We start from the raw sequence: 27,984 nt of genomic DNA on the forward strand, positions 1-27,984 counted from the left end.
TAATGTATGGGGTTTTTCCACAGTTGGATAGCCCCTGAAGCTTCCAAATAGAAAAATAATAAAGACTGTAAAGTCAGTAATCCACTGAGATGGCCTCCGGAGACAATATTTTTAACACACAATTCAAGTTGAAACTATACTGAACATACAATGCCTCAGACTCAGATCCAACCAATCAGAATGGCCATTTCACTGGTAAAACACCTTTATTGGTTGTCTAGTAGCTCCTCTGTGGTACTGGATGTTCTGTACTGCTCCCTGCCTGTGCCAGGAGGAGCTGCGCCATTGGATACCAGGTGTATCTACTATGCAAGATGGTGAAGAAGCTCCTGCCCCCGCCATAAAAAGTGATTTACAGCTTCCAGCATCTATTCCTGACTGCTATATGTAAGGACTTCACTTTTTCTTATTTTTGATATTTTTGGGGGGTTTTGGAACCAGCTACTGGTTTTCAATAGAGTTGTGGACTCAAGTTAAAATGATTTTCACATACTGTACAATGGTCATCATGGAAGCAATTAATATTGTAACTTGAGCAAACACTGTATATATAAGCATATCACCCACAATATAAAGTAGAAACCATGACATTATATTTAGGTCTTGTGATCACTGGGGACCCCAGTGTTCAGACCACTTCTGCTGATCAGACACTTATCCCCTATCCTCTGGATTGAGGATAAACCTTTGTAATGAAAAAGCCTTTCACTACCTTTACTTTGGCAATAACACAAAAGAAAACCTGCACAATGTAAAATCAGGCTACAGCTGCAGCTAGATACAATGCTACAACAGTCCACAGAACTTTCTACTATATAATCCACAGAAACATAGTAGAATATGAAAAAATGACTTTAGTATTAAACAATTAGTCTTGAATCTTTTTCATGTATTAAAATTAGGTGGAAATACATTAGCAAAATATTATTCAATCTTTTAAAATTATGATTAAAATATTACTAAAAGTATTGTACAAACAAGTTCAATAACCTCATTTATTTAAATCAGTTAATTATTAGATGATACGTTGATAATTAAGCAAATGTGTTTTCTGTATTGAGGAAAATGAGTCTATGTTGTTTCCAGTAACAATTCCCCTCTGTCTGTATTGCAGCTTAGTCTCTTTCATTTGAATAGGGATTAGCGGCAACACTAGACATAAGTGGTACTGTTTTTGGAAAAAGTTATTTTTTTCCCTAAACCTGGAAAATCTCTTAAAGGTGTTGCACAGAGGACATTTATCACCTAATTACAGGATAGGGGATTCTGACTGCTTGGGGCACCACTTATGGACCCCAAAGATCACTAGAACCAGGGTCCTGAGTTCCGTGTTCCTTCTCAATGCACGACTGCAGTGAGGAGGAGTTTGAATGGTGACCCATGCACCCCGCCACTCCATTCAAAGTCTATGGGACTGACAAAAAAGGAGAGTAGATCACTCTGTTGTTTTTCGTCAGCCCCATTGGCAACTCCTTTATTTAAGCAGCTAAACAACTATTGCACACATTTTTGTAATAACATTGCATTTCTATTTTTAATCAATATTCTTGTTATTACTTTAGATATTGATGAGTGCCAGGAATTACCAGGTCTGTGCCAAGGTGGTAATTGTATTAATACATTTGGAAGCTTCCAGTGTGAATGTCCACAAGGCTACTATCTCAGTGAGGAAACTCGTATATGTGAAGGTAACTGCATTGTATAAATGAAGAAGATGAAGATAAAAGCATCTTACAGAAGCTATAAAGAAGCACCTTTTGGGAATATTTACACTTAACTATTTTTTTATTGTAGCCTCTGTGTAGTATACAGTATTCAACATGTCACATAACGCTATGCAATATTTACAATATGGCTCTTTTGGCATAAAATAGATATGTAAGGCCCCTTTACATGGGCCAATGATCTGTGCAGTCATTCGGAAACAGTGTTCCTAGGAACAATCATTCCCAATAATTGCCCTGTGTGAAGCTGCCGCAGGTTACCCAATGAATGACCAAGCGCTTGTTCTTCGGGTGAAAGCATCGCTAATGCAGTCACCTAAATCATCATTTCTGGGCAGCAGATCTTCCTGTGTAAACAGTTATCTACTACCCATGAAAAGTCATTCAGTATGGGAACAAGTGATTACAGCAGTGATTCCTTGTCTCTGTACTGCAGAGGTGAATGTAAATGCAGATCTCACCTCCTCTGACGAGCAGACGGTTATCGGGTACAAGCAGATCGTTGGTGATTACCTGCTGTGCCTGCTAATGTAAAGGGGTCTTTACAAACACACAGTCAATAATTATGGATTTCCATGAAGCTAAATTATATGTGAAAAGTGTATTTATTACCCATGTTATCCTACATATTTGTTTCTTTATATTGAATGTCTCTTGCGTTATCCTTTAGATATTGATGAATGTGTCACTAATCCCGGAGTTTGTGGACCAGGAATATGCTACAATACTTTGGGGAACTTTACATGCATATGCCCTCCAGAGTACATGCAAGTCAACGGTGGACACACTTGTATGGGTAAGCTACTGACAATCAGTCTTTGCTCAAATGGGCAAAATGTCCTAACATATAAATAAAGGAGAAATTAAAGTTCAGAAATGTAATCGTTTTACTCATACAGTTCACATAATTTTTAAGTGATGGCCTATCAGGATAGGCCTAGTAAAGTTGAGGCACACAATTTTCAGTGTTGTAATCTCAAAAGGATTTATTCATTCAAATCATATAGTAGTTTCATCCGTTTGCCCAATATTTTTTTAGTGAATGTGAACAGTATTCTTAGACCGGACGTTTCGGTCACATAAGACCTTCATCTGCGGTCACATTTTTATCTGTTATAGGGTATAGAGGCATGTGGGACGCTAGATGCATGGTCCTATGTGACCGAAACGTCCAGTCTAAGAATACTGTTCACATTCACTAAAACAAATATTGGGCAAACGGATGAAACTACTATATGATTTGAATGAATAAATCATTTTGAGATTACAACACTGAATATTGTGTGCCTCAACTTTACTACATGTATACTGGCTGCTTGCAGCCCTTGGTTGGCACCAGAACCTATTAAGTAGAGTGCAGTTCTCCATCTTTTCAAAATATCAGGATAGGCCATCACTAGCTGATCGGCAAGGATCTGGCACCCTGCATTCGCACTGGTCAGCTGTTCTGTTCATTGTTGGAAGTCAGCACTACAGAGCTACAGAGAACCTTTAACATTGTAGCGGACAGCGCTCTTCACTGCAGCACTGCTACCATTGCAGATTGTGAAAAAGGTCAGATTACATCATCTTAGACATAAAACTTGTTATAAGGTGAAACATTATGTGAATTGGTCTGTTAAAGTACAGTATTTAGTTAGGATAATATAAATTAGTAAAAATGCTAAAAGAATTACAGAGACAAAGTTTAGCTAAAACATTTCTGCTATGATTCAATTTTAGAACAAGTTTATTAACTGTTCCTGAACAAAAATTTACTTCAATAATATATGCAAAAATGTGTTATGATTTGTTATAGATATGAGGAAGAGTTATTGTTACAGAACTTACAATGGAACCATGTGTGAGAATGAACTGCCTTTTAATGTCACAAAAAAGATGTGCTGCTGTACATATAATATCGGCAAAGCCTGGAGTAAACCTTGTGAACCATGCCCAACTCCTGGAACAGGTACAGAATATGATGTCATTAATCTCCTTCTCCAAATCTGTCTTTAACATTTCCACTCTTCGTCGTCTTAGGCCTTGTCAAATTCTCTTCCCCCTTCAGAGGTCTATTAATCCAGGAAAAAAAAAAATACTGCTTAATCCTTAAATTTTTTTGAGGTGCAATGTACTGTAGCATGGCCAAGTGTGCCAAACTCTACTGTAGGTTATCATACAATGTGCAGTAGGTAAAGAGGCACCCTATTATCAGCTACCATGGGAGACCCCGCCCATTTTGTCCGGGGAGGGAAGAAAATGTCCATTTACAGATATTATGGATATTCTCCCCTAAAAGCAATATTTTTAGGGGAGAATAAATCAATATATATGGAGTATGACTGATTATTCTACATTTTTGTCAGATGTATCCAACAGAAAAACACTTTGAAATCAGAGGTAAAGTAGATGCCTCATGGACTTTTCCGGCAAGCTCTATTATGGATCAGTACAAAATATAGCCATAGTATAGCCATGTCTATGAACCAAATAAGTGAGAGTTTTTAAGTAGAAAAATCCTAAAGAATGTTGTCTTATTTTTAGTTTTACAATTATATTTTGCAATACGTCTTCTGAACTTACTCACTTGTGTTCTTAAGCTGTTCTTTACAACTAACCCTTACAATTTGGCCAAATAGGCCAAATAATTAAAAAAATGTTTCTGAAATACATCTTATTACTGTCAAAATGAGTGGTTGCCCATTGAAAAACGGATGCATTTTATAAACCAGCTGTCCAATTTCAAGTTCATTTACCTTAAAATTGTTTTCCGAGATCTTTATACAGATGACTAGAGATGAGCAAATTTCTTTGTTACGAAGTGCATTTCTTTGTATGTAGTGGGCGCAATGACGGCGAACGGCGATCGCACCCCCCTTCTCCCCCGTCATTGAGCCCCTCAGATGTCGTGTTCATCGCTAATCACGGCATCTGAGGCTACCATTTAGGCCTTTCAGGGGTTAATAAGGGTAAAAAATAAATAAAAATACTCAAGTTATCCATTTGAGTGGCGTCGCGGGCATCTTAATTGAAAATACCGTGCAAAATCTTGCGCGGTGACGTGATGACTTCATTATGCTGGCCGGCAGGGTGAAGTCATACGTCACCGTGCATGAGATTTCACGCAGTATCTTTCAATCAAGATGGCCGCAACGGCCACTTTGCATGTAAATGGATGAGGTGAGTATGTATTTTTTTTAGTTTTTCCTGCCATTTCAGGGAAAATTGATTCTTTGCCATAAAGGGTGAGGAAATTCAGATTCACAGCGAATAGAATTTTTCCTGAAATTCGGATCAAAGTCAATTTGTTTGACTTCGATTTTCTCAACACTACTGATGACCTATCCTCTGGGTGGGTCATCAGTATCTGATCGGTGGGGTCTTCCCCCGGGACCTCCACCGATCAGTTGTGAATAGGTACCAGCAGGGGCCAAGTCCTGGGAAAAAAAGTGTGGGAACTCACCCAAGATCCACTGCAACCCCCCCCTCCAAAAAATAAAAAAGCACAGAAAATCTAGCATGCTGTAATTTGTGTCGCTGCGGACAAAAAAAAAACACTTTTAGAAAAGTTTTTCCTGGGATTCGATCTCATGACCTCTACACATCAGAGGCAAGGCATATGCCCTCACAGCTATAAGACTTCTACTATAGGTAACTTTGCCCACTGTGTATGGATGTAGCAGAGCTGGGTGTGTTGGGGCAGCTTTCATGTGTATGGTTGTACACTAGGTATCAGTAAACTAGGTATCAGTAGAAGTCTTATAAAAAAAAAAAAAAACTTTTAGAAAAGTTCATCCTGGGATTCGAACTCATGACCTCTACACATTAGAGGCAAGGCATTTACCCTCACAGCCATAAAAGCTGTCTAGGTAGTTGTTTAAAAAAAATAAAATAAGACTTCTACTTATACCTAGTGTACTGATACCTAGTGTACAACCATATACATGACAGCTGCCCCAACACACCCAGCTCTGCTACATCCATACACAGTGGGCAGCTGTCATGTGTATGGTTGTACACTAGGTATAAGTAGAAGTCTTATATTTTTATTTTTTTTATTTTTTTAAGCATCTACTTAGACAGCTTTCATGGCTGTGAGGGTGAATGCCTTCCTCTGATGTGTAGAGGTCGTGAGTTTGAATCCCAGGACAAACTTTTCTGAAAGACATTCTAAATGATCTCATGTGTCAGCTGCGAACGCTCTGCCCGAAGTGACTGAACATACTTGCAGTGTATCTGGCTGACAGAAGAAGTGAAGGAGATGATGTCAATAGGGGGTGGGGCGCCATGAGAGGAGTCACAGTGAGGCAGTCGCAGGCAGCAGCACCGCACAGACAGCTTCCTCTCAACTGAAGCTGCTCCTCCTCCCTCCTCCCTTAGCCTGCCCTGCACAGTGTGCTCCGTCTCCCCCTGTGAATCTGATTCTAATTCAGCCTGATTCTGGCTTGAGGCTGAAAGGGAACGGCGTTCCTGCCATGAAAAAAGTGCAGGAACGCCGTTCCCATGCGTTCCCCCTCCACTCGACCCCTGGGTACCAGTGCTCACAGTACCACCGGGGCCTTCGCTCAACTCACCAAGCACATTTGATAGCGGTCCGAGTCCATTTGATAGTGGCTGTGCTTGGTATTGCAACTCATCCCCATTCACTACTAATGGGGTTGAGTTCTGCCTAGGCCATGTGACAGGGAAAGCTGTGAGAAGGCCTTGGTGCTACTACTAGTGCAGGCTCCTTCTCAAACAGCTGATCAGCAGGTGTTGGACCCCTACAGATTAGATACTGATGACCTATCCAGAGAAACCCCTTTAAAGAAACACTAACCCTAGAAAGTAATGCTAAATATAAACACTTTATATGTAGATCAATTTGAGTCATATAATTCCTTTAAAATCTATAGAAAACAATTATGCTCTTACTGCCTTCTAATGTTATCCATACCCAGGTAAGAACCTCATGATCATCAATCTCTGGGACACATATCTAACTATACACTTCTCCATTGCAAATGAATAAATCCTCCATGTTATGCATGACAATGCTAAATCCATCCTGATTTATAGGTGGTCCCGAGCAGCAGACCCCTTTCTATGATATCCATATGCTTGAATATTGTATTCACATGTAATACAATTAACATCATTTAATATCTACCAAAACTATAGCATCCAATGCTATGAGCAAATAGTAAATGATAGTTGAGCATTTTACATTCACTGCTTCAGTTTCCTTTTATTGCTAATAGCAGCACAGTTAATGCCTATATGGCCTAAATCTAGACCAAATAAATGCATTTATGGTCATCATTTCCATACATGTACCGATACTGATTAACATTCCACATCAATAACCATATGGCTGACAGGAAACCCTGAGCTCTTATAGTCATCCTTACAAATTGAAACGTCTTTATAGGAAACATATTCTTCAAGAAATTGAGATTAAGAAATAATCCAGTAAATATAGTAATGGATTTTGTAAATTAATTGTCAGCATATAGTTTGGGAGCATTTTTGAAGTTGTAATGATTAGAGGCAAAATATCTGCCAACACTGCTGAGATTAAAAATATCAGCTTCTTAGAAATCAAAACTAATGGTAGCCTGGAAACATTTTGCGTTGAAGACTTTAAAGATCCCTGTGGTGCAGACGCTACTTTATTCTGTCAGATGACTTTAAGAGGTTTGTTTATTAGTCTACAAAAAATATTTAAGATGCAAAAAGGAAGTTGTAATCTCAGGAAGAAGAGGAATTTTCAGTTTTACTCTTCTTATTTTTAAAGTTTCCCTTTCTATACACACAAATTATTACTGCATGATCTGAAGCTCATGGGAGCTTCAGACCTATAGATACAAGAAGACCCCAGACCTCAATTTGTTTGTTAATAATACTTAGTCCCGTTTGTCCAAAACAGTAGAGCATTAATGGTTTCCTTTAGGGACACTTATTAAGACCAGCTAGGAGCTGTCACAGATTTGTGGTATAGCTTACACAGGTTTTATGGTGTAAATTATAATGTACTGTATGTGCCTGGCTAGAAAGTTCTAACCCTTCACCACCTAGTCCTCGCCCAGCGCAGCCCATTTTTTTGTAAAGTGTCAAACACCACACAAAACCCACACTCTGCAAATATTTTGTGACTGTTTTACACCAGAAAGATGGCCTAGGGGAATTTAAAATGTTCCCCTATGTCCTCAAAAATAGGACAGGATCCTAATTGCCAAAATGTTAACACTGCAGTATATGAAAGCTTTGTTGCAACAGGGTTTGATTGAGTAGCTATTGAATTAAGGGTTTACCTATAGGGGATGCGGTAGTTGCACTTGGGTCTTGGAGCCTGAGAAGGCCCAAAGACCCCGGTGCTACATAAGAAAGCCACAATATTATGAATGGCACTTGGCAGCTGGGGATCCTGTTACCCTGCATTATGACCTCAGAGCTCTGTGTAGGAAAAATACACTGTAATAAATACACAACAGAACAAAGCAATAATCTTTGTATTGGTTGTGGCTGCAAGGGATTCAAAGGACTTTATTTGTAAATAAAAAATTGGAAACCATCTAGTGTGCTAGTTTTCCCCCACCTTTATCCACAAGTTTTTGGTGGTAGCCTTGAACAATAAATGCTTTTTCTTAATAAGACTTTTCCCTGGTGGTAGCTTCAAACTTTTCAATAAGCGATTTTTCATAATAATATTTTTTTTATCTGTTGCTGTACTTGTGCAAGCCAATCTCCTTTCCAAAGGAAAATAAAATGGGGTGCTTCATACGTGGAACCCAGCCTTTTACCAGAGCTGAGCAAAGGAAATTTGCTTGGTTGCCTAAGAGGCCTTTATTGGAATACAATTTTTCCTTATGGACAGTGCCTCATGTGTATGACAGTACACATGAGAAGTATTGTAAGATAGTCGACGCTCCTCCGGGTTACTGCAAAAAAAAATAATAAAATTTTAATTAGCACATCTTACATCTGCTAGCAACAGCTAGGCTTAGCTAATTTGAAAGCTAAATTGAATATCTTTAACAGAAACCCAGAGGTGCATTGCGTAGCCTACAATACTACGTACATGTACTACTAGGCTCTCTCCATAATGAGTAATATTGCCCAGAAACCCAGAGTAGTAGTAGTAGTAGTATGAGACCAGAGAGGGTTATATACCAATTCTCAGGGTAATTGGAGCATATTTGATTTGGGCTGAATCGATTAGGATCCGAATCAAATTTTATTATAAATTCACTAAATTGGAAACTAAACAAATTTTAAGACATTTGCTTGTTTCTAGTAGGCATATTTAGGCTGGTGTCAGGAGAAATAGTTTTAGTGGTCACCATATTTGTTGTCTGCAGAACCCAATTTTTGCTAAACAGAATTTTCAAAACTTTACAGAGGCGTAACATTGGAAGGATAAAGTGGCACATGACTTAGAGAAGAACTCTGGTCATTTTTTGCACATAAAATGCTAACTAACCACCAATATTCTAGCAGCATCATTTGTTTCAGTTCAGCTCAACTGAATCCATACATTTTGAACACTTTCATTATGGTTTATAATGGTCATGTAAATTCCAGCCTGACCACTATTCCAGTGCCTACTTTTCCGTGAACTACAGGTTTACATCATCACTAGGGATATCATCTCATCAACCATAGTTCTTCACCAGTGAGCGGCTTTCCTCATTGGTAAAGAATCTTTCCCTGCCACTTGATTGACGGGGCTGGACATCCTGCCCTGACAGTCTTACACCTACACTGCTGTACCAAGAAGCAGCACAAGCACAGAGACCCTGCTTCCACTACTGGAGCAGCAACAAAGCATGCACCACTGCACTTTCAGTAGTGATACATGAACAGTTGGTGATACTGAAGCAGAGCCTCTGCACATGTGCCACTACTTGAAGCAGCAGCGCAGGTGCAAGATTGGCCGGGCGTGATATCCAACCCTGTCGATCAAGCAGCCTAACAAGATTCTTCACCAGTAGGAACAGGCCCTCAAAGGTGAAGAACACTGGTTGATGAGATGAGTCGATCTCTAAGAATTAATTCACTCATTCCTAATCTTAACCTATCAAATCCCTCCTGGTGCTTTCAGGCACCGTCCCTCCCCATAGTATGTCCTGTAGAGTGCAAATGAAGATATCATTTCTGCTCTAAAAGACAAGGAGTACAGTGATATGGTGAGTCCCTACAATTATTAGTTGCAATGTTAAAGAACTCCCTTGACTCACACTGGCTATACTATCTGTGTGCTGTGTGTAGAATCGCCATTTCTATAAGATGCATCTTCATACTTCACTTCTCTGCCTCCTGCTTCTTAGGCAAGGTGCTGAATCTCCTTGAAAAGACCAGTCCTGTATGGACACTTTTTGGCAATGCCCCATGGGAAATGAATATGCAAAAGGGTATCTCCCAAAGAAGAGAGCCATGTCGCTAGCGCCAACTTTCAAACGAGCCTTGAGATTTGACAAGGGAATATAGCCAAACCAGATATTCAGTAGTAGACAGTTGTTTTGGGGTGCCTTCCCCAGACTAGTCTCTTTAGGAGATTCCGCACCCTGCCTAAGCCACATTCAAGGCATGGCAGACAGAATCCTACACCAGAATTTTTTTGACTCATAGGAAACCACTTCCAAAAGGTGGCACCAGCTTGCTTCCTGCTTGTAAGACCTAACAAGGGATGGACTGGGAACTTAATGTGGCCCTGGAAAAATGAAATGAAAGTTGCCCCATGTGGTAGGCGGGAACAGACTGGCAGAAGGCAGGGCCAACACAAGTAAGCAAAGACAACAGAAGTAGGCGGGGTGCAAAATACTGCCCCAGCAGAACCAAATACTGCAGTGGAACACAAACTGCTGCCATCTCAGCCACAGTATTCAACTGTATCACTGTCCTGAGGACAGCAATACAGTTAAATTCAGTAAGGCACCTGCGGCCGCTGGCCAGATGCTTAAGTCCCTGATGATCCTAGCATTAACACTGATCTCAAATCATAATGTGCTTGGCCAGTGTCCATGAGGAAGGACACCCCTGGGCATCAGCCTACTGGGAAGTTTCCCTGTAGGGTCTATGGCTAGTCCACCCCATGGCCGTCACAGGGAGAAACCTATCACAAGCAGGAGACAGGACAATCAGGCTATAGCAATGTCACATATGTAAGATACACTGAGTCTCTGCAGTGTGAGTTAGGGGACAGAAGTTTTATACCACTACTCTGTCACTGCTGCCTGTAGTGTGATTAAGCTCCAGCATCCCCCCCCCCCACCCCCGTCTCTGCAAAATCAAAGGCATGATGGGACATATCAACTAAAACAGGTATACACAAGGCATACAGAAGAGACGTTACATTATTCTTGCTGCACTGTATAGACAATTATTTTATACACTGTTATCTTTGTTAATCTATATCCCCTTATAAAAAATAATGGTAATTTTTTGGTAATTTTTTTTTTCACTTGAAGTCAATTTCAGAAACCTCTGTGGAGCTATCCCTGGATTCACCTTCGATATACACACTGGTAAAGCTGTAGGTAAGACCTCAAAAAATATAAAATTACAGAAGCTAGCTGTAAATATTTGATCATAATCTAGTTTCTATTTCCTTTATTTATTTCTACAATTATTTTCTAGACATTGATGAATGTACAGAGATCCCTGGAATTTGTGCAAATGGGGTATGCATTAATCAGATAGGCAGTTTCCGTTGTGAATGCCCAACAGGATTTAACTACAATGATTTACTTCTAGTTTGCGAAGGTAAGTTCAACAATGCAAGTATACATATATACCAAATTCTTATATTCTTTTTTTTGATTCATGCGAAATAGTATAAGTAGTAACTGTAAGTCAAATGTATGTAACATACGGTACACATACGGTGACATCATATAAAAGGGTTAAAGGGTTATCCAATATAATTTTACTGATGAACAATTCTCTCAATGGGTTATTAGTATCTGATCGGTGGGGGTCCAACACCCAGGACCCCTGCTGACCAGCTGTTTGAGAAGGTTGCGGTTCTTGTAGTAGTGTCGCTGCCTTCTTTTTGCTCACCAAGCACAACGCTCTACATTGTATAGCAGCTGTGCTTGATATCGCAACTCAGCCCAATTTCACTCCAATGGGGCTGAGCAGCCCTTATGCCATGTGACCGGTGGTTGTCCAGGGTGTTGGACCTAAACCATTCAGATACTGATGACCTATCAAGAGGATAAGGTCATCAGTAAAAAATATCTCGGAAAACCCAGTGATGTCAGAATCTGGGAATAATGCACACTACTGTCACAGAAGTGGGGTAATATAATGAAGAAGAAGAAGCATAGTGGATAAGAAACACAACATCCCAATTCAAGAGTAATGCGCACAATGATGTCACAGACAATGTTTGCTATAAAAAAAAAAAAAGCTAAATGCTAATGGCAAAAGAGATTCCACAGTATGGAGGAAGTAAATGAGCACAGTGATGTCACAATCCGAAAACATACAAAAGTATTATTTTATATCGCAAGGTGGCCGTAGTCATAGCAACCCTTATAGCTTACAGATTAATTGTCTTTCCCTTTGATAATATTTCTCCATATACATTAGAAATCTTTTACACCCTTGTGTAAAAATGTTAAAGGGGTTTCCTGGGACACTGATATTGATGGTCTATCCATCGATATGCCAACAATGTCAGATCCATTATGGTGCTACTCCTGGCATCCCCGCCGATCAGCTGATTAAAGAGGCCGTGGTGCACTGACTGTACATTCTGTAGCGGCCACAACTGGTATTGCAGCACAGTCCCATTCTCTTGAACTGGACTGAGTAGCACTGAACCGCAGTACCAGACACAGTAGCTACAGAATGAACAGGGGTAGCACTATGGCTCAGTGGTTAGCGCTGGTGCCTAATAGCGCTGGGGTTCGAATCCAACCATGGGAAACATCTGCATGGAGTTTGTATGTTCTCGCTGTGTTTGCGTGGGTTTCCTACAGGTACTCTGGTTTTCTACCACACTCCAAAGACATACTGATAAGGACCTTAGATTGTGAGCCCCATTGGGGCTGTGGAATATAGTAGCGCTATATAAGTCTATAAAATAAATAAATAAACTGTGCCTGGTGAAGGGTTCATGGTGGTCATCAGAGCACTGTGCCCCCTTCAGCCAGCTGATCCATAGAGGTACTGGGGATTGGACTCTCACCGATCTGATATTGATGGCTTAGTTTTGGAGAAGCCATAATATGAAAGTCCTGGACAGTCCTAATGATAGAGCCCCGCAGTGAAGACAGAGGTCACTTATGCTTTTCTTAATCCAGGCCTGCCCAGTATGACCTGCTAGTCTCTACTAGTATAATAATAATATAGCCACTTACCTAAAAATAATCTATTCTACTTCTGATTTGTAAAAATAAAATAAAAACTATTACACTATGTGTACTAAGAATTAAATTGTGCCTGAATAAAAGTGTTGATATGATAGGAGCATAATGAAAGGATATTTGTACTGACTGAGGTGTTATTTAACATTTTAGACATTGACGAATGCTCCAGTGGTGATTATTTCTGCCAGAGAAATGCAGATTGCTTAAACAGTCCTGGGAGTTACCGCTGTGAATGTTCTGCTGGGTTTAAGCTGCTGCCCAATGGTGCTTGCATTGGTAAGACACTCTTTTTTTCATTCAATACAGTGTGTACCGTTCATATACACCTTTCACAATGCTGACTAAACCCTGTGTCCAATGCTACTTGGAAACAAAATGACTCATCCAGGCCTCCACCTGTACCTATTTCAAAGCCTATATTGAAACCAGCGGCAAGGCATCTGGTGAAATTGGAGTTAGTACAACTATGCCGGATCAATTTTTCATCGGATTCTGGTGAATCCTAATGGACCTACTAACCTTAATAAGGACAGACCTGAAGACCGGCTTTTCCTCTGCTAGTGGCAGAGTGAAAATCCAGCCGAAGGAGATCTTTTGACAAGAATACAATATGAGGCTCAATGACTTCAGAGCCCTGCCAGTTTCAAAAGGAAAGAAGTCTGTGATGGAAATTGCAGACGTTGCCAAGAAGGTTGGGGCTGCTATTTCACGTGCCCAGTCCTTTCCTTTTGGAAAGCACTTTTGTAAACTGGCAGATGACAGAGGGTAAGGTGTAAAACAACAGGGGAGGTATTCTCCAAAGCAACTTACTGGATCTTCCATTCCTATTTTACTCAGAATGTGAAAGCTGTCATCTATCTATGTGTGACCTTCTAAGAGCCAATGGGCTACCGACAATGCAAGTACGATGTGTAGAAGACAGATTAATTTCTCATCCATATTCAGAACACTATATTTAGTATTAGTAATACTAACAGGGATGCAATCTATAAGCTACCAAATGGTCTGTATTTTCAACTATGCACATACTCTACATCTTTCATATACAGTATATAAATACACAAAGAACCTGTCCAAAATGACTAGAAAAATTCTCAAACTGACATAATAAATCCCAGTCTATACCTCATGACATACTCTAGTTGAGGTCTTCAAAGAACCATTCATTGTAATGCTACCATTCCGTTTATGTACTTGCAAAGTGGATGTATGCTTCCATTAGGTCATATAACCCTGAGGGTTGTACTAGTATCCCATTATTTATTAACATGTGTTTTCGATGTACATCCATTTTGCAGATCGCAATGAATGCCTGGAAATTCCCAATGTTTGCAGTCATGGCATATGCGAGGACACGCTGGGCAGTTATTACTGTGAATGCAACAATGGCTTCAAGGCGTCTTCAGATCGTACAATGTGCATGGGTATGTTTCATATACTTCTTTAGTAATATTGCTGGGCTTATAAGGTATTAAATTATATTGGCATCCATGTTAGTGAGTTTGTGACTGCTGACATTTTAAGTGCGCCCTGCGGCAGTTTAGTAGCAGTAGACAAGTTGTAGAGAGTCAATTATTGTTGGGTACGACTGCTTTTATGTTAGCCATCCAGTATTTAGGAAAAAATATCCAACTGTCAAGAAAATTAAACCACAGAAGGAAGAATGTTTCCTCCTGTTTCATGTGCATCTCTTTGGCAGATATCGATGAATGTGAGCGTCAGCCATGTGGAAACGGAACTTGTAAAAACACAGTGGGATCATATAACTGTCTCTGCTATCCTGGATTTGAGCTTACTCATAATAATGACTGCATGGGTAAGTTCTTTATTACATTGATGTCTCTGAGCGGCGTTAATGGCATCCTGGTGGATTTTCATGTGGATAAAGTTAGTAATCGATATGCTTCTATGAGAAGCATAAATTTAAAAATGTACAGTATGTTATAATCCTGCCACAAGTTCGGCTGAGATTTTAGACAAAAAATACAATAAAACCAATATGAATACCATTCATAGAGCTTTGCTCTGTTATAGTATCTTCTTCTAGAGGAGAATCTGGTTCTTATGCCAAAAATGAATTTGAAAATTAAGTTCTTTATGTACTAAAAGGTGGCATATGTAACTAATGAGTGGACCACTAAGTAAAGATCAGATCGTGAAACTTGAATGTCTAGATCCTCTTTAAAATACAACCTACAAAATTTAATCAGAAGTAGCAACTACACTCCTCAACATTGAAAGTGCAAAACCAAGAAGGACAAGCCACTGCAGTTAAGCAAATCGAGGAAGTGGCAGGTGTTGTTGAGATCTGAAGATGATCAATTTTTCAAGCAACTAGCTCCAATCTGTAGCAAGTGGGAAAAAACCTGATTGTGTGATGCCTCATTGTTCTCATTGTTTATTGTCACATAGTCACATAGTAACATAGAACATAAGGCCGAAAAAATACATTTGTCCATCCAGTTCGGCCTGTCGGTTGGTGACCGCATGCAGTTTAGCAGTTATGGGGGTCTGGAGATCCTGAATCCATATATATACAAGGTATTCCCTATATCCTCTGATTATCACATTGTCATCTTATGTATCACTAGTCTCAAGGGACGATACATGGTATTGGCAATGTGAGTATATCTACTTTTGTACTGGTTATAATTGTCCTATAGTCACCTCTGGAGTCGGCACTAATTTTCAGTGCTCCCCCTATATGGCAGGCAATTCTTGCCCATGTAAGTTTACCCACGATAGCGGTTAGCATAGGAGATTAGGCAGTGCGGAGCAACAGGACGTCTCACCCCCTTTTGGTGACGTAACCGCTTGCTGAGGAAGCTCCGCCTAGTGGGAGTGGTGATCTTGATATGAGATCGGCGGCCAAGCGGCCGTGCGACGGCCGCAAACAAGTGCCGGGGGCTGTTTATCTTGAGCTGCACGCGCGCAAACAGGAGCGTGCAGCGTTCTCCTACCAGCAAGCATAGTGCAAGTTCTGAGATTAGATGAACTGCACTAATGCTTATTGTAACTCTGCTCCTGAAGATATGTCACTGGTTGTACAGTGATATAGAAACGCGTCGAGCAGACGCATGATTAGGCAGGGACAGTCTATTTTTTGTTTGAGATAGTGATGGGATATTTGAGATTAAGAGAAGCAGGGTTGTAAGTAGAGCTTAAACAAAAACGCTCTCACCCGCCACTTATCTATCCCAATCACTACCATTCATACTGCTATTTGATTTATACTGTTGCAACATATTGTTATAGTTGCCACTAGTGTATTAGTTGATGATTTTGATACATCCTAAATAGATCCAGCGCATCTAGCAAGTATTCTCAGTGTGTCTGGGAAATTCATCAGGAGATCTACACAGACAATATAATCCTGATATATCCAGAGTTACACGTTTTTCAAGTGTGGAGGCAGTGGCTGCACCCATACAATTGTGGGGTGAGCCACCCTTCCAGACTTAGCCTGACGAGTTCACTATGTGGTAGATTGCCACAATTTTAATAAATACCTAAATAAAGTTATTTTTAAGCATTTATTCAGGCAGTTACCGGTAAATACACTTGTTCACAGGAGCCCAGAATTGTACACAGAACTCCATGTGTGGTCTGACTAGCAATTTGTAAAGTGGTAGGACTATGTTCTTATCACGGGCATCTATGCCCCTTTTGATGCAACCCATTATCTTATTGGCCCTGGCAGCAGCTGCCTGACACTGGTTTTTGCAGTTTAGTTTGCTATTTATTAAAATTCCTAGATCCTTTTCCATGTCAGTGTTACCGAGTGTTTTACAATTTAGTATGTATGGGTGACTTGCATTATTCCTTCCCATGTGCATAACTTTACATTTGTCAGTGTTAAACCTCATCTGCCACTTATCTGCCCAAGCCTCCAATCTATCCAGATCGCTCTGTAGTAGTATACTGTCCTCATCAGTGTAAATTACTTTACACAGTTTAGTGTCATCTGCTAAAATTGATATTTTTCTATGCAAGCCTTCTACAAGATCATTAATAAATATATTGAAGAGAATAGGGCCCAATACTGACCCCTGAGGTACTCCACTAGTGACAGTGACCCAATCTGAGTGTGTACCATTGATAACCACCCTCTGTTTTCTATCTCTGAGCCGGTTACTTACCCACTTACAGACATTTTCTCCCAGTCCGAGCATTCTCATTTTATATACTAACCTTTTATGTGGTACAGTGTCAAATGCTTTGGAGAAGTCCAGATATACGACATCCATTGATTCGCCGCTGTCAAGTCTAGAACCTACCTCCTCATAGAAACTGATTCAATTAGTTTGGCATGACCGATCCCTCATGAAGCCATGCTGATATGGCGTTATTTGCTTATTTCCGTTGAGATGCTCTAAGATAGCATCTCTTAGAAAACCTTCAAACAGTTTACCCACAACAGATGTTAAACTTACCGGCCTATAGTTTCCAGGCTTTGTTTTTGGACCCTTTTTGAATATTGGCACCACATTTGCTATGCGCCAATCCTGTGGGACATTCCCTGTCAGTATAGAGTCTGCAAATATCAGAAATAAGAGTCTAGCTATGACATTACTTAATTTCCTTAGGATACGGGGGTGTATGCCATCCGGTCCTGGCCAGTTATGTGCCAGTTGTGCCAGTTATCACCAGTTATCACAAACTGAGAGGGACAGTATCCTTGAACTGAGAGATCTTGGTTTATCACTCTGGCAGATCACTATGCTACTAGGCCAAGAAATTGGCCTCTGCATGAAGGGATCATCTAATGAGAATAATGTTGCGTAGTGAGCTATTCTGTACTGCAAGTGAAATTGGTCATCATACAGCATCCCAAGCCTAGGGTGGCAGTGTCTACAAAAACCATCAGAAGGAGTTTGCATGACATTGGCCTATGAGCCAGACGTCCAGCTACAGGTGTTCTGTTGACCTCATGCCACTGCTCTCATAGGCTATCAGAGTGCACAGTAAGACAGCAGTGGAGACTGGAGTGCAGGTCTATCCTCTTTAGCAAGCTTTTGTCTTGGATAGAATGATAGATTGATCTGGAGATTTTGTGGCCAATGCCATGAAGAGTCCTTAACAATGGAACGTTAAACCGATCCTACTCCTGGGATTATGGTGTGTGATGTTATGTACATAATGTACAGTAAGCAATCCCTTCTAGTCATCATTTAAGGTACACCAACAGCTCAATGTTAAATTGATTTGGTCATGGAACCAGTAGGACGGACATTTCTTCATAGCGTTCTAGGAGCAGTATTTCAACAGGACAACACTAGGCTACATATTGTTCATGCGGCCTGCATAGCATAAACATACCTATGGCCTGAAGCATATCAGCACTTGTATCCCATCGAGCACATCTGGATGTCATTGATTGGCAATCACAAAGAGAGCAGCAGCCAGCAGCAGATCTTGATGATGCAGCATGGTGGCTCAGTGGTTAGCACTGGTGCCTTGCAGCGCTGGGGTCCTAGGTTTGAATCTGACCAAGGACAACATCTGCATGGAGTTTGTATGTTCTCCCCATGTTTGCGTGGGTTTACTCCGGGTACTCCGGTTTCCTCCCACACTCTAAAGACATACTGATAGGGACCTTAGATTGTGAGCCCTATTGTGGACAGTTGGATGCTAAAGTTTGTAAAGCACTGCGGAATATAGTGGCGCTATATAAGTGCATACAATAAATTTGCATGTCCAAGTGCATTATGCATGGAAAAACATTCCTCAGAAAACCATTAACCTCATTTATAGCATGCCAAGACATGTAAGTGTGTATATTTATGTGCTCTTACTCAATGCTGAACAAATCAAGATGTTTTGAGCCTTCTATTTCTATTTTTTATCATTTGCATATGATTAACATGTCTATCAATCCTGTGAGTTCCATAATTCCACAACTTTTCCTTCTTGGTGTTACAATATCAGTGTTGAAGAGTGTAAAATAAATCTCAAGACAATTAGCTGCAGTGGGTTGACTTTTATGCCCTCCGCCTTCTAGATTCTGCTAGTTAGGGTTTCACTTCTAATTTCTTCATTGTTGTTTGGAGAGGAGTTCCTAGTTAAAAAAAAAAGGTATCACCTACCACAACCACACTGACACTGGATACTATCTACACTCAAAATGTCATGTGTACCCCTGTATATATTTATGACAATGACAGGCACAGGTTCTTTAAATGTATCACTGTATAAATTACAGTTTACAAAAATGTTTTTAATTCATGCAACTTTACATTACAGATTTTATCTTTATAGTCATCTACCTAAGGGCTCATGTGCATGTAGCCTATGCAGCATCGGTGCATAAAGCGTGTATATTCTTCTAGGGAGCATACCTCCAAAGACACTGTCTGTTGGAGCATGACACCATTTGTTTTCTATCTATTCATGATCTGGCTGAAACATCTTCCATATGCCTCTGTATGAAATTAGAGGTATAAAAAAGCATACTAAAGGGCTCATAAACTCTTATGTAAGATCTATTGTGTCTCCATACAAAATGGACTGTGCATTAGCACTTAGTTATATGAAACTATCGTCATCTGGAAGCCTTATGTCTACATTTTGTGCAAAATGTAACTAATACAATGTGTTGTAAATTTTGAAATTAGTAAAAGATATAGTTGGCAGTGACAAAGTATAAACAATGGATGCACGATCACTTCCAGTGAAGCCTTTGCATAGGCATTATATAATCCACTGTAATCCAGTAATAATAACAGTGAAGAATACAAAATGACATTGCTTGCCCTGCAGACTCATCAGCAGACTACAGACTATAGTTTGTATTGGCAACCAGTACTCAATGCTTGTCTAAAAACTTTCTCTTTGCTCACAGATATTGATGAATGCAGTTCCTTTCCTGGTCAGGTATGCAGAAATGGCCATTGTCTTAATAATATTGGCTCCTTCATCTGTTTGTGTAATGAAGGTTATGAACTCACTGTTGATGGCAAGAACTGTATTGGTAAGTCTAGGGAAGTTTTACAATGAAATCCCAAAGGGTAGTTAATTATTGTTAGTTTCTATTTAGGTTTTCTGCAGTTTTTGTGGCAGTTTTCAACGAGCTTGTTTGATCCCCATACGGTCTTCATATTGTCGGCAGCCCATTCCTCAGTTTACGTGGGGATATATGTTTCAGACACAATGATTTTTAAGCCTTTATAAAAGATTGAAGCAGGCGACAAATGAGCCTCAGTAGATCTTTACATCAACCTAAGGGCTCATTCACGCGACCGTGGTTTGGTTCTGCAAATGCGGCTCAGTGCGGGCCCATTCACTTCAACGGGGCCGCAAAAGATGCGGACAGCACTTAATAAAGTTCAGCTGCTCTAGTTGGTCTTTCCTGAAATTTTCTTAGTCATAAAAAATAAAATAAAATTAGAAAAAAAGGATGTGTGTTGCTATCTGATTTTAACTGGCATATAACATTTTTGCTGACATGTTTCCTTTAAATGCCTACCCAGCAAATCCAGTGGTAAAAAGCTTCATTAAAGGTTAACTAATGTATGAGCTATGCACAACACATCAAGGCTTTCGCCATAATAATGCTTTAACATATTTATATGTATTGTTTATGTATGATGGACTGTTTTTCCTTCATTTTAATGTAATCGTATAGCATGATAGTCTACCTATTTTGTGTCTTTTTTATACTATGCACACGGAGCATGCAGTGGATTATATGTTACAGTATTAATAATGATGTATGTACTGTTTTAAAGACATCAATGAATGCATTGCTTATCCTGGATCATGTGCTCCTGGAACCTGTCAGAACTTGGAAGGCTCATTCAGATGCATTTGCCCTGTGGGGTATGCAGTCCAGGGTGATAACTGCATAGGTAAGTCTATGTAATACAATCTTACCTTACAGAGAGATTTCTGGATGTCACTGTGTGTATTTTAGATCTTCTATTCTATTACTTAAAACATGACTATAATTGCTTTTCAGCAATTTTCCCCTTATGCCCCCTAAAACATTATAGATATAGATGTCCACCAGCATTTAATATTTTTAAAATGAATCCCTTGAAGCATTAGGCCCCCTTCACACGGGCGTCATGGGTGAGGTACCGGATGCGTTCAGGGTGCATTGCGGGAAACCCACGCAAGTAGGCACACAATTGCAGTCAGTTTTGCCTGCGATTGCCTTCCAACGAGTTTTGCACGCGCGTGAGAAAAAACTGAATGTGGTACCCAGACCCGAACCCGGACTTCTTCACTTAAGTTCGGAATTGGGTTTGGTGTTCTGTATATTTTATTATTTTCCATTATAACATGGTTATAATGGAATATAATAGCATTCTTTGATACAGAATGCTAAGTATAGTGTCAATTGAGGGTAAAAAAATAATAAAAACATAACTCACCTCAACTCAGGACATGTTCTATTTTTTTTGCGGAACGGAAATATGGACATACAGAAACGGAATGAATAGTCCGCAAAAAAAACTGAACAGACACGGAAAGAAAATAGAAGAAATGTTATTTACCCCTGAAGCTGGATGGCTTTCTTTCACCTGTACTGTTGATACACTGTCATAGTGGAATCCATGCACCAGGGTTTGCTCTTCACTCTACGTGCATCAGCTGGTCTTTCCCTGTTATGCTGCCAGATGCCATGGGGTGCCAAAAAGCCACTAAGTTTTGGCTCAGGTATTTAGAAACAGAGCTGGAACAATGAATTAGATATTTGCCCTGGGTACCAGAAAGTCTAGCTTCTAATCTAATTGTGTCGTGCACATTGAGTAGTTTAATGCATTCTTGGAGGAAGACAGCAGAATAGAAGAAGCTATCTACATGGCAAAACTCTGCTTTGATTCTATTCACAGCTTTCTCCGAACATACACACCAAAGTTGAGAATTTATCATGAGGGGAAAATTTGAAGTCAGTTTTGCTTGAGTCTGCATTGGAGTACTTTATGCCACATTTATCAAATGTCACGTTACTTGAAAAATTTGGCTTATCCTTAGACCTAATACTTTTGTCTAGAAAAGCTACTCCAGTTCTCCCTCTCCACCCTCCTCCTGGAGTGAGATTGTGACTTTTTTGTGAAAAAAAAGCCTCAATGATAAATCTGGAGTTAAACTAATTAACCCTTAGGATACCAGAGGGTTTTTTGTTTTCATTTTTGTTCCCCATCTTTCTTGAGCCATAACTTTTTTATTTTTCCATTCACAAAGCCGTATGGGGGCCTATTTTTTGCAGGACATTTTTTTTTTCTTTCTAAGGCCACCTTTTATTATGGCATACAGTATAGCGGGAAAAAAAATCCAAATGTGGTGGAATTGGGAAAAAAACTAACAATTCCTGCATCGTTTTATGGATTCTGTTCCCACGGCGTTCCCTTTGTGGCAAAACTGACCTGTGTCCTTTATTTTCTGGGTCAGCACGATTACAATGATACCGCACATGTATAGGGTTTTTTTTATGTCACCATATTCGGAAGCCCCATAACTTTTTTATAGTTATATCTACTGAGCTGTGTGGGCACTCATTTTTAGCAGGACGAACTGTAGTTTTTATTGATACCATTTTGGAGTGTATCTCATCACATGTTATTACATTCTTTTGGGTAAGAGAAGCGATAAAAAAAATGGCAAATCGCCCATTTTGACCCTTTTTTCTGTTACGCCATTCGCCATATTGGAATTTTTATTTTATTTTTATATTTTAATAGTACAGGCGTTTTTTTATGCGGCGATGCCCACAATATTTATATTTTTGGTTATTTATGTATTTATCTTTTTATTCTACGGAAAGGGGGTGATTTAAACATTTAGATTTTTTTTATATATTTTTTAACGGCTTTATTAACTTTTTTATCATTTTGAAGTTCGGATTTGAGCCTACAAAACTATTTTTTTATTTTTTTATTTGTATGTTGCATGCCACCTGCTGGCCAAAATAAGAATTGCAGCTTCAATAACCTGGGACTCTTCAGAGAGACCCAGTGTATTGAAGTCAATTACTGGCATCCTCATTGGCCGCAGAGGATGCTGGTAAGAAGCCTGTAAATGCCACGATCTTGATAATGGCATTTAAAGGCTTTAATGACCGCAATTGGCATTATTGCTGGTCACAGTCATTAGCCACGGGTCTCTGCTGTTTGAAACATGCACGAGCGGGTGCCATGTTTGCATTTCGCTGGTAGCAAATATGTTAAGGATTTTAGGATTCATTTTTTTTTTACTGAATAGGAAAGCACAGCAGACTATGCTTCCTTATACAGTGGGCCACTGCCAAAAAAATTCAATTTTTTTCATCTTGTAGCCAATAGCCAACTTTTAGCACTATATTTATTGGCATGCCTGTGAGGTATATGTTGGATGTCAACTCTGGGAAATGTTCCCAACGTATATCTCTGATATATGAACCAACCATGATGTGAACAGAACTTAAAAGATGGGACATTTTAAAACTACAGACAGAAAAATATATAAAGAACAAACATATAGCAAAAGATTTCTACATCCATTATCCTTTACATATTTCTCTGCTCAGGGGCAGAGCTACAGGCTCATGGGCCATGGTGCAAGAGTTCAGCTTGGGCCCCCTTCCCTCACTGCTTTGAGGCCATGGGCAGGGAAGCACATAGCCTTCATGCTGCCTGAGGCAAACATTGAAATGGCACCCCTCCCCCCATGCCAAATTTTTGACCTTACCCCTTCCCTCCAGCCAGAGGTGTAACTTGACCAGCATGCACCTTCTATAATACCGGTGTCTTTTTATGCGGCACAAGGGTCTTTGGGCCCCTCAGGCTCCTGGGCCTGGTAGCGACTGCCACCACTGCGCCCCCTATAGCTACACTCCTGACTCTGTTTTATCTAATACATAAATATCAGTAGAGACATATAGTGGACATATAAATGATTATGTACAGTGCTGTACAAATGCTTGTATTACATAATGGGGGTTGTAGTATTGTGTATTCCCAGACATTGGTTGCAGTAGAGCATTGTGGGATCTTAACAGCAGCTGGCAAGCAATGACAGAATCTGCTTTATTCTTCATATTCTGTGCACAGGACAATAAACATGTCTTTCACTGTCTGCTCAATGTCCACTGACAAATTAAATAAAACAGGATATAACATTACACATCAGGTCTAGCATCAATTGCGAAGACCCGGCAATTAAAATCTCTCACAAATAGAAATGGACACTTTAGCATTTTTTGAGATAATTGCTTCTGCACATGTCATAATGCAGACAGTCTACTTAATGTCAGTGTCTACAGAACTGTAATGCTTGGCAAACACCATGTTTGACTGTTATTAGCTGTGTCTACACGTTATTCAGGATTGGGGGAAAGTCTCAGATCTTTCAGAACGATTTTCATCTTGGAAGAAAGACATCAGATGCCTGCCTAGTACATATCCAGAAGCTGTTAATGTAGTTTACTGTTGTAACACACTATAGACATCAAATATGCAATTACTGCCGATAGCTTCAGCGCATTAGCATCAACACCACACACAACTAAATCCAATTTTTTCCAAGCAGACTTCAAAGACCCTCTCTCATTTTTTTAAACAAAGTTCTTAATATACCATGTATGTAAGTGTATGGGATGAATGATGTTCTGCAAACTGTTCTCCTTCTTTCACAAAGACTCTTTACAGACCAGATGTAAAGAAGAGTCATAGGAATAGTAATTGTGCTAAAAACACGTTGCATACACATACAGTATAGCATCAGTGATTCGCTAATAGGACATTAGCACTGAACATGATTGGTAGGCCACTGATTTAACATTAAATGTTGCATGACTTAAAAGAAATCTGTCATTAGAAAATTACCATTTTACTCACGTTTTTATGTTTAACATATTTTTTATTGTTATTTTTAATTTTACATGTCAATATCTATATTTAAACAAAAAACATTAAATCTTCCAGTTTTTGCACTGGCCACTAAGCCTAGTAATAGGCGCCACTTCTTGGTCTGTACAGATCACTTTACCGCAGTTACCTGCTTATCTGCCATTCTAATCCTGCCTAATGATATCACCTCTGTGTATAGATAAAATAGGATCCACTATTCCCAATAAGATAATTATCAATGCTTAACCTTCTTGTACAATGACCTCTGCACAGGTCACAGAGCATGCCTAGAAAACTCTCCAATAGAACTGAACGAGGTCCCCTCCTGACCATTGTGTCTGTGGCCAATGTGGCTGCTGTAAACCAATTTTCGTAATGCTTTGTAAATGCTGTTAAGAACAGTTCAGGCAAGATGGCCGCCCCCATAATCAGGTTCAAGAAATAGAATAACTAAATCTGTAATCAGAAAATAAAAACACATTAGAAAAAGCATATGTGTTGCTATCTTGTTTTAACTGGAAGATAAAAATTTTAGTGATACATTTCTTTATAACTATCCTTCTTTTCCCTTTGCTTTCTATTACATAAAGTTTGTTCTCAACAGCACACCATGTGGTTAGGCATGGCATTGCATGTAAGTACTGTAGTGTTTAAATGGGATTCAAATAAATGGCAACCTGTACGAATAATGGAAAAAAAGCTGTTTTTGAAGGAACACGTAAATTTAACAAGTGTGTGTGTCTGTGTGTGTACATACATGTATAGGGATTTTAAATGGGCTCATTGCCTATAGGCATGTACTTATAACAACAAACCAAAGATTATATTCTAAGAGTAACCATTTATTTTACACTACCTGATGCAAAAGTGTTTTAAAAGTATTTTATTTCCTTTTATAGACATTGATGAATGTATTGAAGAGCCAAATATATGCCTTTTTGGAACCTGTGCAAACACCCCAGGAAGTTTTCAATGCATTTGTCCACCTGAATTTGTTTTATCAGATAATGGGAGAAGATGTTTTGGTATGTATTGCATCTGCCCAAGACATCACCAAAGAAATGCTTCTAGATTCCTTGTCTTCTTCTATACATTAAGATCAGTTCTACTTTTTGATGAAAAATACACTAGGAAATAAAGATGCCTAATTGAACTTTTTACTTTCTAAATAATGTAAATCAGAGAAAGTCCATATGCAGTTTAGGGCAAATAACCCCGTAGGGCCTTTTTATTGCATGGTGCAGTCTACTTAAGATTAATAATACATGCATCGTGTTTCTTCCAGATACCCGGCAAAGCTTTTGTTTTACCAAATTTGAAAATGGGAAATGTTCAGTTCCCAAAGCATATAACAACACTAAAGCAATCTGTTGCTGCAGCACAATGACAGGAGAGGGCTGGGGAGATCCATGTGAGCTTTGTCCAAAAGAAGGAGAAGGTATGTAAGACTAACTTTCTTCATTAATGTCATCCCTTCATTTCATTCCTGAGATCATAGACAAACACCTAAGTGTTTTGAGCTGAATTTGCTCTATAATGGCCCTAAATTGTAGATGCGAAGCAGGAATATTGATGCTTTCTTACTTTAGATGACATTCTTGTGGTTGGAGAACTGCCAAGAGCAATGCCCAGACTGCCAAACCTCTTTGCATTGATTCAGTTATGACAGATTTGTTATATTTTGCTTTGTCTACTAAATTTGTGATGTCTGTCTCTGTTAACTTCTGTTAGGCTGACATGAGCAGAGGTTAGTGATACAAGAAATGTCTTTTTCTGAGATAATTACTATTACATTTGCTTATACTTTTTGCATTTTCCCATTTCCAGTGGCTTTTCAAGATTTATGTCCATTTGGACATGGTACCATCACAGGTCCTGAAGGTGACAGAGAAGGTAAATATAACACATCCGTCATTGGGAAGATAATGCAGGTAACACAAATAGTGATGCTAAACATATAAACGCCAAAAGAAAACTATAATGCCAAAAGATAGATGGATAAAAAGAGTTCCCAAGCAGGTTAGAGATAGCAATGGGAAGTACTGTATACCCCTTCAGCATATTGGGAGTCTACTGTACTATACACATCTCCTTCACATGTAGTCAGACATTGAGAGACCAGCAAGTGTGTGAATTGATGCAAATATTAACATAGCAAATTCAATAAATTAAATGCTTTAACATTTTGAATATACTGTATGTACCAAATATACTGTAGATCTCTGACAATATGGTGATTCATGGTATGCGTGTATGATATTCTAGACATAACCTGCTTTAAATATAAATATATTCAATCAGTCATGGAATTTAGTGACATGAATTTTGAATGTACATTTTTGTGCTTGTTGTAGATGTCAATGAATGCCTAGAAAACCCAGGAATTTGTTCAAACGGTCTCTGTATTAATACGGATGGATCTTTCCGATGCGAGTGTCCTATGGGTTATAATCTAGATTATACAGGAATCACTTGTGTTGGTATGTGAAATATGTTACCAGTTATGATTATTCGGTACTGTACAGCTCAGTTCATGTATGTGCCAGCTAATTATACATATGTATGTATTTGTACTTATATAATGCAGATATTTTTTTACAGTGCTATGCAGAGATTGTCATCTGTCAGTCCCATTCCCTATTGAAGCTTACAATTTAATTTCCCTAAGGCCTTATTCACACTTTCAATGTAAAGTCAGGAGTCCCTTTTATACTATCGGATCGGAGTTTTCTCCAATCCGATGGTATATTTTAACTTGAAGCGTCCCCATCACCATGGGAACGCCTCTATGTTAGAATATGCCATCGGATTTGAGTTAGATCGTGAAACTCAGATCCAACAGTATATGCTAACACAGAGGCGTTCCCATGGTGATGGGGACGCTTCAAGTTAGAATATACTAAAAGAACTGTGTACATGACTGCCCCCTGCTGACTGGCAGCAGGGGGCAGACCCCCCCCCCTGTATCTAACTCATTGGTGGCCAGTGCAGCCCCCCCTCCCTCCCCTGTAGTTAACACATTGGTGGCCAGTGCGGCCGGCCCCCCCTCCCTCCCCTGTAGTTAACACATTGGTGGCCAGTGCGGCCGCC

At 39.5% G+C, this 27,984-nt stretch overlaps 1 protein-coding gene across 1 annotated transcript in view; it reads left to right on the top strand.

Moving 5' to 3' along the window:
- Positions 1–27,984, top strand: part of FBN2 (fibrillin 2) — a 340,887-nt gene that overhangs the window by 288,094 nt on the left and 24,809 nt on the right. The window contains exons 39-52 of the mRNA XM_044275860.1: positions 1,563–1,688; positions 2,395–2,520; positions 3,523–3,675; positions 11,156–11,224; positions 11,325–11,450; positions 13,214–13,339; positions 14,362–14,487; positions 14,763–14,879; positions 19,905–20,033; positions 20,791–20,910; positions 25,794–25,919; positions 26,180–26,332; positions 26,722–26,787; positions 27,249–27,374. Of these exons, the coding sequence (XP_044131795.1) occupies positions 1,563–1,688; positions 2,395–2,520; positions 3,523–3,675; positions 11,156–11,224; positions 11,325–11,450; positions 13,214–13,339; positions 14,362–14,487; positions 14,763–14,879; positions 19,905–20,033; positions 20,791–20,910; positions 25,794–25,919; positions 26,180–26,332; positions 26,722–26,787; positions 27,249–27,374 (1,689 nt within the window). The remainder of the gene's footprint in view (positions 1–1,562; positions 1,689–2,394; positions 2,521–3,522; positions 3,676–11,155; positions 11,225–11,324; positions 11,451–13,213; positions 13,340–14,361; positions 14,488–14,762; positions 14,880–19,904; positions 20,034–20,790; positions 20,911–25,793; positions 25,920–26,179; positions 26,333–26,721; positions 26,788–27,248; positions 27,375–27,984) is intronic.

The sequence above is a fragment of the Bufo gargarizans genome, chromosome 1, assembly GCF_014858855.1.
Source record: "Bufo gargarizans isolate SCDJY-AF-19 chromosome 1, ASM1485885v1, whole genome shotgun sequence".
Lineage (NCBI taxonomy): Eukaryota > Metazoa > Chordata > Amphibia > Anura > Bufonidae > Bufo > Bufo gargarizans.